At 48.9% G+C, this 13,833-nt stretch overlaps 2 protein-coding genes across 2 annotated transcripts; both read left to right on the top strand.

Moving 5' to 3' along the window:
* The first annotated feature begins 365 nt into the window (after positions 1-365).
* Positions 366-5,971, top strand: pigu (phosphatidylinositol glycan anchor biosynthesis, class U). The gene is made up of 12 exons (XM_068594423.1): positions 366-506; positions 1,028-1,092; positions 1,315-1,374; positions 1,471-1,533; positions 1,759-1,868; positions 2,284-2,384; positions 2,718-2,815; positions 2,891-3,045; positions 3,134-3,277; positions 3,367-3,491; positions 3,624-3,766; positions 3,984-5,971. The coding sequence occupies exons 1-12, from the start codon at positions 377-379 to the stop codon at positions 4,095-4,097; spliced, it is 1,308 nt and encodes a 435-aa protein (XP_068450524.1). The 5' UTR covers positions 366-376; the 3' UTR covers positions 4,098-5,971.
* Positions 5,972-6,541: 570 nt separating this feature from the next.
* On the top strand, positions 6,542-13,426 carry mcm2 (minichromosome maintenance complex component 2). The gene is made up of 20 exons (XM_068594187.1): positions 6,542-6,619; positions 7,261-7,457; positions 7,711-7,883; positions 7,990-8,114; positions 8,194-8,332; positions 8,492-8,589; positions 8,730-8,851; positions 9,023-9,230; positions 9,363-9,497; positions 9,784-9,975; positions 10,268-10,361; positions 10,455-10,533; positions 10,777-10,948; positions 11,304-11,430; positions 11,687-11,799; positions 12,036-12,200; positions 12,286-12,360; positions 12,463-12,645; positions 12,733-12,888; positions 12,980-13,426. Exons 1-20 carry the CDS (start codon positions 6,614-6,616, stop codon positions 13,088-13,090), a joined length of 2,670 nt encoding a protein of 889 aa, XP_068450288.1. The 5' UTR covers positions 6,542-6,613; the 3' UTR covers positions 13,091-13,426.
* Positions 13,427-13,833: the final 407 nt, after the last annotated feature.

Genomic DNA, 13,833 nt, shown 5'->3' with positions numbered 1-13,833 from the left:
TACATCCTGGCATTAGTATTTGTAGGAGTGGTGGTAGTGGGAAGAATTGTGTCGAATTATATGTCGAGTTTGGGTTATTCAATCATTTAATCCCTGAAACAATTAATCAACTTGTTTTAAATCTCAGGAAACATTAGATTATCTATTTTAGTTGAATATTATACGTGATTTTACAATACGATTTACATCTATAAGCTTTATCATTGAGCCAAAGGTTGAGTCAGTGGCTGAGAATTAACTAAACGAAACTGGGAAGGAAAAAAACGAGAATAAAAAAAGTTGCCGGGTTGGCTGAATAAAAGAAGCATTGTGTTGTTAAACCCCATTTCCCGTCGTGCACCACGGCAGGGCGGTGAGGACTTCCTTCCTGGTCAACATGGCGGCTCCGTTGACGCTCCTGCTGCTGGTGGCCGTGACGGTACGCGCCGCTCTGTACCGGTCCAGCCTGGCGGAGCTGATCTCAGAGCGCGTTGAGGTGGTGTCCCCGCTGACCGCCTGGAAGAGAGGTAAGCCGGGGACAGAGGTTCCGCTTCTCCGGGGACGCTTATCGCTGAAACACCGCCCGGTCTCTGCTCACCTCCTCCGCGCTGTCAGCCTTTTCAGTCGGTAACTGGTTCTTCAGCAGAGACCCGGACCGAGCCGATCTGCTCTCTAGGCCCCGCTCCCTGTTCACTACCGGGGGCGTCACCGCGGGGTCGTGATTCTTGGCGCGGAGCATTAACATGACTTCTAATGGAGGGTCTTTAGCATGGACCCTGGTTCAAAGAAAAAGAGGAGGGTGCAGCAGTACTAGTTCACAGTACTCCAGTACCCTATGCCCTTCTAGTACTACAGTACAGTCGAACTACTCCTGTCAGTAGAAATACCACATTCTGTAGATACTCTATTTTGTTACATCAGTATTGCCATCTCTCAAAGTTATTAAGCTGTATGATCTGTTCTAGTTATGATGCATTCATGTGCTCATCACTGTGAAAGTAGAGCTCAGTATTCATAACGAATATTAATTTTGTTTCTTTGTTTGCAGTTGTCGAAGGTTTGGCTTTGCTTGACTTGGGAGTCTCACCGTATTCTGGAGATGTTTTCCATGAGGTGAGACAGACAGACAGACAGACAGACAGACACACTTGACGTCAAACTAGTAAATTAAAAGCTGAACAATCAAATATCATCATAAAGAGAAAGATGTCAAACTGATCAGGATGTTAAGCAACAACAATGTTGAGTGTTTAGATACTACACACAGATACAGATAAATACTCCGTCTCTACGTGATGCCGTGGGGCAGCAGTAACCCGTGTGTTCTCTCCTCAGACGCCGCTTATCATCTACCTGTTCCACTTCCTTGTGGACTACGCAGAGATCACCTTCATGGTGAGGACAGGAAGTCAACATGTATCAGTAGTTAAATAAGGCTCTGTTGGTTCCTAGTGGTATATTATATATAATATATATATTTCTATTTCTAAGCTGGCGGACGTGATCACTGCTGTGGCGCTCTACCTGAGCGTGAAGGACTACAACAAGCAGGTGGTGAGGAAACTACAAACTACGAGAGGAACTGGACACTGCCCCTTTAAGCGGGGCGGTGCCATCACTGTATTGGACTGCCCCTTTAAAAGGGGCGGAGCCACACAAAACGCACCATGGCATTGACATCATGAAAACCTGCTGTGTGTTTGTGTTGTGTGGTTCGTGTTGTGTGGTTCGTGTTGTGTGTTTCGTGTTGTGTGTTCACGTTGTCATTGTCGTTTTTAGTTCAGGAAGCAGAGGTTCGCTCTGGAGGCCGACCGCTACCCTCTGGACTGTCTGGAGCTCATCAGGAGCCCCAAAGAGATGCACTACATCCCACTGAAGGTGGCCATGTTGTGAGTCACACACACACACACACATACACACACACACACACACACACACACACACTATATACTTGTATACCAGTGGCGAGCTGTGGTTTCAGAGCTAGGCCTTCAGTGAGTGCCGTATAGTTCACACCACAGGCGGACTGGTGGAACAAGTGTTTCTGGAGTTTCTTTCACAGAACGACACACTCAACACACGGTACGTTCATACAGTCCTCATGTGAGAGCGTGTGTTAGCCACGTGAGCCCAATCACACGTCTAGGGTCTCCAGGAGGCTCTTCTATATATTTTAACCAGGCTGCTGTTACATAGAGGAAGAAAGGTGAAATGTGATTGGATGAAAAATGCTATATGTATGTATGCATAAATATTGAATATGTACATATTTGACCTAAAGGTTGTGTCTCCATTGTCTCTCAGCTACCTGTTGAACCCGTTCACCATCCTGTCCTGCGTCGCCAAGTCCACCTGCGGTCTGAACAACGCCATCACCGCCCTCTTCCTGCTCGCCACCATAAAAGGTAACACTAGAGGTCACGCCCCCTTCCTGCTCGCCACCATAAAAGGTCACGCTAGAGATCACGCCCCCTTCCTGCTCGCCACCATAAAAGGTCACGCTAGAGGTCACGCCCCCATCTTGCTCGCCTACCATAAGAGGTCACGCCCCCTTCCTGCTCGCCACCATAAAAGGTACTGCTAGAGGTCACGCCCCCTTCCTGCTCGCCAACGTAAAAGGTCACGCTAGAGGCTACTGAGATGAACCACGCCCCCTTTTCAGGCTTGAAAAAGGCGAACACAGCATGAAGCAATTTAGCATCGAGCATCATGGGTAATGGCGCCGTGCTGTGTTGCAGGCAACGTGCTGCTGAGCGCCATTTTCCTGTCTCTGGCCACGTACCAGTCCATCTACCCGCTCACGCTGAGCGCCGCCGCCATGCTCTACCTGCTGCAGGTGAGTGTCTGCTCTGTGTGTGTGTGTGTATTAGTACACGTCTGTGTATATATTGATGTACTTGTACTTCCCCAGCGGCAGTACATCCCCGTGAACCCGCGGCGCTTCAGCTTCTGGTGGTTCGTGGCGCAGTACTGCTTCATGTACCTGGGCAGCCTCTTCGTCCTCGTGGGCCTCTCCTTCTTCCTGCTCGGCTCCTGGGACTTCCTGTCCTCTGTGTACGGCTTCATGTGAGTGATGCTGTCTGCATGTCTGTCTGTTTGTCTGTCTGTCTCACCCTCACCATCCTGTCTCACCCTCTCTCCTCTCTCCCCCCAGCCTTTCGGTGCCAGACCTCACCCCTAACATCGGACTCTTCTGGTATTTCTTCGCTGAGATGTTCGAACATTTCCGGCTGTTCTTCCTCTGCGTGTTCCAGATCAACGTCTTCTTCTACACGCTGCCGCTGTCCATCAAGCTCAAGTAGGTCCTTCTCTTCATCGTGCTGCTCTCCATCGCGCTCTCCTCTTCATCCTCTTCCTCCCTCCCTCCCTCCATCCTGTGTGTTTCAGGGAGCATCCTGTGTTCCTGGTGTTCATGCAGCTGGCAGTGATCTCCATCTTCAAGTCTTATCCCACGGTGGGCGACATCGCACTGTACATGAGCTTCCTGCCTGTCTGGAGCCACCTGCACCGCTGTGAGGCTGATCACATATCATCTGTATAGATATACCTCTTAAATCAGTGTTTTTTGAATGGGGTATGACACACCAGACCCTAAACGGTAACATCCTGTTGACTTTACCTGTAATCTGTGCTTTCCTGTCCAGTCCTGAGGAACATCTTCCTGGTGTCCTGCGTGCTGCTCGCCTGCTCCGCTCTCTTCCCGGTGCTCTGGCACCTCTGGATCTACGCCGGCAGCGCTAACTCCAACTTCTACTACGCCATCACGCTGCTGTTCAACGTGGCACAGGTAGGACTCCTCTGGTTGTATAGAGGTCTATGCTTCATGTGGTAAAGCTGCATTCTCTCTACTGACCACTACGGGGCGACTTCTCTGGTTGTATAGAAGTCCATGCTTCATGTGTTAAAGCTTTATGTTTAACTTCAATACAGTGTGATGTTATTTTGTTCTCTTAATTTATATCCTTGTTTGTGATTTATTTGCCTCTTCATCTTCCTCCCCTCAGATTCTGCTGGTGTCGGATTACTTCTACGCCTTCTTGAGGAGGGAGCACCACCTCAGCTTCGGGTTGTACCTGAAGAGGAAGGACGGCTCCGAGGCCACACTGGTGCTGAAATGAAGCGCTCACTCATCGCCTCCAATCGGGGATTAGGAGGAGCAGCTCTGGTCCTCAAAAGGAACCAGCAAGGAGGAGCAGAGTCCTCCAGAGTCCTTCAGAGTTCTCAGGATGCCTGCCAAGGAAGACCCAACACACCGTCTGCTTTCTGCTCCTCCTCTGGAGCGCTCTTATTTTGAAGCCTCACTTTTACCTTAAACCTGGGGCTTCGAGGGTGACCTTTTTATTTTGAAGTCTCATTTTTGGACGCCTTCTTATTCTGGACATCTTTTTTTTGAAGCAGCAAGGTGTCTTGGCTGGGCTCTGCTGGGGCTTTTATTTTAACGTCTTTTTCCTCCATAACAGTGATGAAGACGAGCTCATAGAGATCTGCTCTCACGTTTTGTTTGTTTCATGTTTATGTTTGTGGGGATCAAATATTTTATGGTCTGGAAGCGTTGTCTGACAACAACAGTTTCACCAGTTGTCCCACTCCTCCTTTAAATTGAGGATTCACGAGACGACAGGAAAACGTTTTTCACCATTCTGTCTGACGGGACTCGAACGCCTCGTTCTGCTGGCAGTGAGTCCAAACAGGAAGTACTACTCGTGTACATAATACTGCTTAATTGTGTACTTTCTTTACCGTTTAACAGGAAATGTCTCTTGAGGTCAAATCTTCTCTTGTTTTCTCCTCTGCAGTTTATTTAGGTTTCCTCTGTGCAATGCATTGTGGGGGACGTTGTCCACTCTGACTCTCTGAGGACTCGACAACATGACTGTAACAGGAAGCTCACGTCGTCTTTCAGAGTAAACTATTTAAAAGGGATTTGAATAAGCCTTGAACAGCCTCTTTCTCATTTCAGATGAATGTTTTTGTTTCATAATTATATAATTTACAACAAATCTCACAAAGGGACCGAAATAACTGCCTCATCAGCAGTTAATTATGATGCAAGAAACATCCACTATGATGATATATATAGACATCTATATATCTTAAATTGTTTTTGGAATGGGGTCTGGTGTCGTACGACACATCAGACCCTATTAGTTGCAGACCCCTATAATTAGGGCTGCAACTAATGATTACTTTAATAATCGATTAGTCGGTCGATTTATTTTTTTGATTAATTGGATAAAAAATAATTTTAAAGCATTAATTTGCAACCTTATATTACAAAAACACAACTAACTGCAAATTTACAGTGCAACAAATCTTAACAATAAAGAATTTATAAAAAAATAAAGAAATACAAATCAGAAAACTTAACAGGATTTGTCAGAACTTGTTCTCTACACTCGCACACATGCACACTTGCACACATGCAGACTCACTCACAGACACACACACACTCACTCACTGACACGCACACTCACAGACACACACGCACACTCACAGACACACACGCACACTCACAGTCAGAACTTAGAGAACAGGAGATGATTTTCCAGAAGTAACCACTCAATGTATCAACGGATAACGTGGACTGCACTTTACCCAAATAAAGGTTGTTCATTAGATATGGAACTACAAATCCCAGCAACACGTCCTCTGCATGAAGCCTCGTATCGGACTGTTGAACGCAGGTCTGCGTTCTTCACCTCAGAGGAGATGTTTACGCGTTGCTTCTCTTAAAGCCTCCGCGGTATTTTAAAACGATGACGTTATCTAACCCAACAGCGCGGCTCAAACACAGAGAATGAACGACTAGCTAGCGAGCTAACGACAACGGTTAGCCTAGCTGTTAAGTTATTGTACACGCAACGCGACTATGCAGTGTCATACGAGAAGGTACAGCGCGCTGCAGAAGCTCCTGGACCTCCTGTCTATCTCCAGGGGGGAAATTTGTGATTATTTATTTCAAACAGTTTTTCTTTGTTTTTTTCAGTTTGTTGTTGATACGAATGTGTTCTGTTCCAAATATTAAAATATAAATGATTCAACTTCAGGTGTTGGTTTCTTCTGTAGCAGGATAACGTTGATGTCATGAAATAGACACATAATTCATTAATACTAATTTAAATATATAATTGTTCTGTAATGTTTTAATTATGTATTTACTTATTCTTGTATTTGTTATATCATACATTATTACACACTTTGCACAGGCTTGTGTTGTGTTTAAGAACAAAGGAAAACCAAAAACATCTCTGCATTTTGGGATGCGGCCAAATGCAGAGATGTCAGGAGGGAAACGTATTCGTACGCGGCCCAAATTTTCCCGGGAAAACAATCTGCGTCATAAACTCCGCCCTTGTGCTTTAGCTCAGTGATGGGTGCGTTTGTTTTGCTCTGTCCCGCCCACGTGTCGGCTTCTTTCTGGCAGAACAGAACGAGGCACTCCGGCGGTCCGTACTTTATGTCCCGCCTCTTTTAAACGGGCCGACCAATGAGGAGGCGCAACGGCAGTAGCGTCAATTAAATATTCATTACTTTTCGCGGGCTTTCAGCGTCACGTGGTCGTTCCGCGCGAAAAGCGGCTTCAGTCAGAAGAAGGAGTTTGTTCGCGAAAGGTAGAAAGAAGATCAACAGCAACATGGCCGTGAGTTAACCCGTTAAAACTTGTTAAAACCAGTAAAGCCCGTTAAATAAACCAATCAAAACCACTTAAACTGAACCAGTTAGCTGTTACGAACGGACTGCTCGTGTTAAAACCAGTTAAACTGAACCAGTTAAACTAACCCCTAAACCAGTTAAACCAGTGTGTCATTATTAACGTGGTTAAATATTTATGTTTAAACTCTAATATGGTTTGTTTCTCCTTGTGCAGTGTTTACTAATACCTCCTGTATTGTGTACGAGACCCTCATGATGAAGTACTCCTTTGTACTCGTACCTCATGTATTGTGTACTAGCACCTCGTGTATTGTGTACTCGCGCCTCATGCTGAAGTACTGTGTACTCGTACCTAATGTGTTGTGTACTAGCGCCTCATGATGAAGTACTCGTGTACCAGCACCTCATGTACTGTGCACTAGCACCTCGTGTATTGTGCATTATTACTGCATGTATTGTGTACTCGCACCTCATGTATTGTGTACTTGCACCTCTTGATGACGTATTGTGTACTAGCACCTCATGTATTGTGTACGAGCATCTTATGATGAAGTATTGTGTACTAGTACCTCATGTATTGTGTACTAGCGCCTCATGATAAAGTACTCCTGTGTACTTGTACCTCAGGATTCCTCAGAGTCCTTCCCCGGGCCCAGCAGCCCAGGCCGAGCCCTCAGGAGGGGCGAGCTGACCTCCAGCCCCGGCAGAGACCTGCCCCCCTTTGAGGACGAGTCCGAGGGCCTGATGGGGGACGGGCTCCACGCCGCCGAGGACGAGGAGGGGGACGGGGACGGGGAGGAGCTGATCGGGGACGGCATGGAGAGGTGAGGGTCCTGAACAGAGACCACCAGGCTCCTGGGTCAGCTCGGGACCAGGAGACCACCTGGACATCTGGTCCAGCTTAAATCATGTGTTTTTTGAAGGGGGTCTGGTGTGTTGTACGACACACCGGACCCCCTTCAAAAACACGTGATTTAGCCATGTTTTAAAAGTACTCCTTAAACTGGACCAGATGACCAACTGGTCTCCTGGTCCCGAGCCGGACCAGATGAGTGAGTCTTCTTGTCTCATCCTCAGGGACTACCGAGCCATCCCAGCTCTGGACCAGTATGAAGCCGAGGGTCTGGACCTTGACGACGAGGACCTCTCGGAGCTGTCCCCCGGAGCCCGGGCTGCCGCCGAGGAGTCCATGAGAAGGAGAGACCGGGAGCAGGGGACCGGCGGGAGGCTGAGGAGAGGCCTGCTGTACGGTGAGGACCCCTAGGAACAGGATGTGGTCCAGAACCTCACACCGGGTGGTTCAGGTCCACCTTGTGGTACAGGTCCAACATGAATGACGTGTCTCTTCTTCTTCAGACAGTGAAGACGAGGATGAAGAGCGTCCGGCGGCTCGTAGGAGACGTATGGCTGAGAGAGCAGCCGAGGGAGAGGGAGAGGAGGAGGACATGATCGAGAGCATCGAGAACCTGGAGGACATGAAGGTAGAACCCCTAGACCTCCTGGTCTCTCTTGGTTTCTGACTCCTGGTCTCTAACTCCTGGTGTCTCCTGGTCTCTGCAGGGTCACACGGTGAGGGAGTGGGCCTCCATGGCCGCGCCCCGCCTGGAGATCCACAACCGCTTCAAGAACTTCCTGCGGACTCACGTGGACGAGAACGGCCACAACGTGTTCAAGGAGAAGATCAGTGACATGTGCAAAGGTGCGTGTGTGTGTGTGTGCGTGCGTGCGTGTGTGTGTGTGTGTGTGTGTGTGTGTGTGTGTGTGTGTGTGTGTGTGTGTGTGTGTGTGTGTGTGTGTGTGTGTGTGTGTGTGTTTTTACACATTAGTATTGAGTCTTGGATTCTGGTCTGTGGTTCAGAGAACAAGGAGAGTCTGGTGGTGAACTACGAGGATCTGGCTGCCAGAGAACACGTTCTGGCCTACTTCCTGCCAGAGGCCCCCACCGAGATGCTCAAGGTCAGTTTAGTCTGTTGGGAGGGGGTGGTGGCTCGTGGTCTGAAGCTGGACCAGGTCACCTGCAGGTGGTCTTAACTGACCCAGGTCACCAGCAGGTGGTTTCGTGGTCTTGACTGACCCAGATCTGCTCCGGTCCTCAGGTCTTTGATGAAGCTGCTAAAGAGGTGGTTCTGGCTATGTTCCCCAAATACGACCGCATCGCCCACGAGATCCACGTCCGCATCTGCAACCTGCCGCTGGTGGAGGAGATCCGCTCCCTGAGGTACTGGTACTACCTAGTACTACTGACTGTTGGTGTACTAATATACCTGTAAAGACCTTCCTCATATTAATATTGAAAACGTTGTGTAAGTACAGACAGATTGGCCTTCTGGGTAATTGGATGTATAAAAACTGACAGAACGGCCTTCTGGGTAACTGACTCTCCCTGCAGGCAGCTGCACCTGAACCAGCTGATCCGGACCAGCGGCGTGGTGAGCAGCTGCACCGGCGTGCTGCCGCAGCTCGGCATGGTGAAGTACGACTGCAACAAGTGCAGCTTCGTGCTGGGGCCCTTCTTCCAGAACCAGAACCAGGAGGTGAAGCCGGGCTCATGCCCCGAGTGCCAGTCCCTGGGCCCGTTTGAGATAAACATGGAGGAGGTAAGGAGGAAGTGGTCTTCGTCTCGATGAGCTGTCATGGCAATCTATTGTTTTAAAGTCATGGAAAAGCTTTGGGAATGTGGTTTAAAAGCCATGGACATGTGGTTCCTGACCTCATGATTCCTCCTGCAGACCGTGTACCAGAACTACCAGAGGATCACCATCCAGGAGAGTCCCGGCAAAGTGGCCGCCGGCCGCCTGCCGCGCTCTAAAGACGCCATCCTGCTGGCCGACCTGGTCGACCAGTGCAAGCCGGGCGACGAGATCGTGAGTTCAAACCTTTATAAATATTTATCCTTTTAATCAAACTATTGTCTCATTCATTTGTGTCATTTAAGGTATACTGTATGCTTTGAATACTCATTGTTAGTTTAAATACTACATTTTATCACTTTTTACTGTTCACACACAGATTTCTTAGAATGTTTGCTCATGAAAATATTGTTAAGTCATAGAAATTTGGATAAAAGCCATCGACATTTTGTTTGAAAGTCATGAAATCCATTGGTCAACATGTGCTTGAACTCTGTCGGTGACGTTTGTTGTCCTCCAGGAGCTGACGGGGATCTACCACAACAACTACGACGGGTCCCTGAACATGGCCAACGGCTTCCCCGTGTTCGCCACCGTGATCTTGGCCAATCACGTGACGCGCAGGGACCAGGGCGTGGCCGTGGCCGAGCTCACCGACGAGGACGTGAAGGCCATCGTGGCGCTGTCCAAGGACGAGCGCATCGGGGAGCGGGTGAGAGCTTTTAAAAATGTGACACTTCATAAGAAATAAACTTTATTTTTATGTGTTAAAAAAACAATAAACTCTGATTTCAGTGAAACTATGATGTCCTGCTGGTTTAATATGTGAAAGTCGTAGAGCTTCAGGTTGTCTTTCTAACATCGGAGACAATTTTTGGACACATTTCATCTCTTCCAGCGCTGCTCCTGGTTTAATACGCTCAACTTAATATGTTAAGTTTAATAAGTGTATTAAGAGACAGTGAGTAAAAGGAGCTCGGTGTCTAAACCTCCTTCCGTCCCAGATCTTCGCCAGCATGGCGCCGTCCATCTACGGCCACGAGGACATCAAGCGAGGTCTGGCCCTGGCGCTGTTCGGAGGAGAGCCCAAGAATCCAGGTATGTCTTGAAGAGAAAGCTCTGAACAGAAGAACTTCTGTTAAAGACTCTGAACTGAAGTCCTTCTGTTGGTTAACGACTCTTCTCCTCCAGGAGGGAAACACAAAGTACGAGGAGACATTAACGTTCTGCTGTGTGGAGACCCGGGAACCGCCAAGTCCCAGTTCCTCAAGTACGTACCCACAGCCGACCTTTACCCTTCGGTCCTTGAGGTGACCTTGAACCTTGAGAAGAAAGTGTTTTCCTCCAGGTGTTAAAGAACGACTCTGCACACCATCAGGAGAACAGACTTCTCTAATAACTTTAAACTGTTTACAAAGCAGTAAAACAGTGACAGTTGTTGTCTTAATCTGCACGTTACATTTAAATCTTTGAGCGGTTTCACAAGTTGTCCTCATACGTATGGTGTCCTCAGGTACGTGGAGAAGGTGTCTTGCCGGGCGGTGTTCACCACGGGGCAGGGCGCCTCGGCCGTGGGCCTCACCGCCTACGTGCAGAGACACCCGGTCACCAGAGAGTGGACCCTGGAGGCCGGAGCGCTGGTGCTGGCCGACCGAGGGGTGTGTCTGATCGACGAGTTCGACAAGGTGAGCCCAGACTTCATGCTTCTTTACTCCTAACCCTGCTTCCTAACCCTGATCCTGCTTCCTAACTGTAACCTTGCTTCCTAACCCTGCTTCCTAACCCTTACGCTGCTTCCTAACCCTTACCCTGCTTCCTAACCCTTACCCTGCTTCCTAACCCTTACCCTGCTTCCTAACCCTTACCCTGCTTCTTAACCCTTACCCTGCTTCCTAACTCTGCTTCCTAACCCTCCTTAACTAACTCCTGACCCTCCTGAAGGACGGACTCTGATCCCCCTAAGCCGCCTAAAGGACGAACTCTGACCCCTAACCCTCCTGAAGGACAGACTCTGACCCCCTCCCATCCCGTGTCTCCCAGATGAACGACGCAGACCGGACGAGTATCCACGAGGCTATGGAGCAGCAAAGCATCTCCATCTCCAAAGCCGGCATCGTGACCTCGCTGCAGGCGCGCTGCACCATCATCGCCGCCTCCAACCCCATCGGTACGGGACAGAAGGTCGTTAGGTCTAACACAGAGACCGGAGCGCCAGGAGATTCTGGACACTGAGCCTCAGTGTCCAGAATCTACAAATATTCAACTTCTATTGCTCAACACTAAGCGTGAACTCACTTCCTGTTTCCTCCCGGTGTCGTGGCGCTGTGAGGCTCTGAGTGAAGTTGTGTGTTTGAAGTCCGTTTGTCCGTCTGAGGAGGCTCGAGGCCACCCTGAGCTCACTGCCTCCATCTTCTTCCCCACAGGCGGCCGGTACGACCCGTCTCTCACCTTCTCTGAGAACGTGGACCTCACGGAGCCCATCGTGTCTCGCTTTGACGTGCTGTGTGTCGTCAGGGACACCGTGGACCCTGTGCAGGTGAACACACACTCTAACCTACACACGCTCTAACCAGCACACACTCTAACCTACACACACACACACACACTCTAACCCACACACACACACACACACACTCTAACCCACACACACACACACACACACTCTAACCCACACACTCTAACCCACACACACTAAACCACACACACACTAACCTACACACACTCTGACCTAGACACTCTATCTCTCCTTTCTGCTGATTGGCCGCTCCTCAGGACGAGATGCTGGCGCGCTTCGTGGTTGGCTCCCATATTAAGCATCACCCTGGCAACAAGGAAGGAGGCGTGGCCTTGGAGGACATGGTGTTGCCCAACACGTCCGACGTGCCGCCGATCCCCCAAGAGCTGCTGAGGAAGTACCTCATCTACGCCAAGGAGCGGGTACGTAGAGGTCAACCAGCGCTTCAAGGAGAACACGTTCTTGTGTCTGGGCTCGTGAATGTTGACGAGTTCCTTCTTTCTGCAGGTTCATCCCAAACTGAACCAGATGGATCAGGACAAGGTGGCCCGCATCTACAGCGACCTCCGGAAAGAGTCCATGGTGCGTCCCCTGACCTTGTGTTGACCTGACGCGTGAACTTGTGTTGACCTGACGCGTGATCTTGTGTTGACCTGACGCGTGATCTTGTGTTCTCCACTGCAGGCGACGGGCAGCATCCCCATCACGGTGCGACACATTGAGTCCATGATCCGCATGGCGGAGGCCCACGCCAAGCTGCACCTGAGGGACTACGTGCTGGAGGACGACGTCAACATGGCCATCCGCGTGATGCTGGAGAGCTTCATCGACACTCAGAAGTTCAGCGTGATGCGCAGCATGAGGAAGGTGTGTGTCCTTTGTGACCTGCTGGTCTGTGACCTTCATTGACCTCTCTTGACTTTCATTGACCTCTAATGACCTCCATCTCTGCAGACCTTCTCCCGGTACCTGGCCTTCCGGCGGGATAACAACGAGCTGCTGCTCTTCATCCTGAAGCAGCTGGTTGCCGAGCAGGTGGCCTACCAGAGGAACCGCTACGGGGTCCAGAGTGACACGGTGGAGGTCCTGGAGAAAGATCTGCAGGACAAGGTGAGAGGGGGACCTGTAGGACACGGTGAGGGGACCTGCATGACCTCTTCCTCCTGTATAACCTCTTCCCTTTACTCCTCCTCTTCCTCAGGCCAGACAGATCAACATTCATAGCCTCTCATCGTTCTACGACAGCGATCTCTTCCGCTGCAACAAGTTGAGCCACGACGTGAAGAAGAAACTGATAGTGCAGCAGTTCTAGAAGCCCCTCCCCCTTCCTCCACTGACCAATCAGCATGCTGCACTCCAGGAGGAGGCGGGGCTGCCTGTAGCTCTGAACTGATGGCTGCAGGAAGCTGACTATGACGTCACACAACGTCATGACGTCACACGTCATGACATCACAGATCATGTGATCTTAAAGATGAGGTCATGACCTCATGACTTTGGGTCCCAAATAAAAGAACAAAGTCCTGAATAGAAAGTACTCGTTGACTTAAACTCTGGAGGCTGTTTGTAAATAAATGTACATGTTTGTTGTTGAGACTTTGCAGTAGCAGGAAGTTATGAATTGTTATTAAACTGTTTGTTTAACTTGTCTCGTTCATGAACTCAATCTGTTAAATCTATTATGTGCGTGTCCCTGAATGCATCACGAGTACTCACTCAGTAAAAATGTTTTAATTTCATTTAAAACAAAGGAGTAAAAAACAAAGTATCAAAACAGGAGAAATGTACCTAAAGTACTCTCTAGTACTCTGAATGTATTATGTGTTTACTCGCCTGTCATATCTGTCATCTGGTTTTAAATATTTCTCTATTAAATTCTTTGTAAATGTTCATAGTTTTGAGGAAAGTGAATTACATATCGTATCATTAGTGCTTATGCATTATTGTGTTCACCACTTTCGTGCAGCAGCTGCTACAAGTGGAGCTCGTTTTAAATAACTATTAAAAACAACTAAACAATTTACGAGAAGCACCTGAACGCGTCCTTCAGTCTCA

The sequence above is a fragment of the Clinocottus analis genome, unplaced genomic scaffold (assembly GCF_023055335.1).
Source record: "Clinocottus analis isolate CAN_PGR_092001 unplaced genomic scaffold, fCliAna1.0.p SCAF_3, whole genome shotgun sequence".
Taxonomy (NCBI): Eukaryota; Metazoa; Chordata; class Actinopteri; order Perciformes; family Cottidae; genus Clinocottus; species Clinocottus analis.
This window is presented reverse-complemented; position numbering and strand designations above follow the sequence as displayed.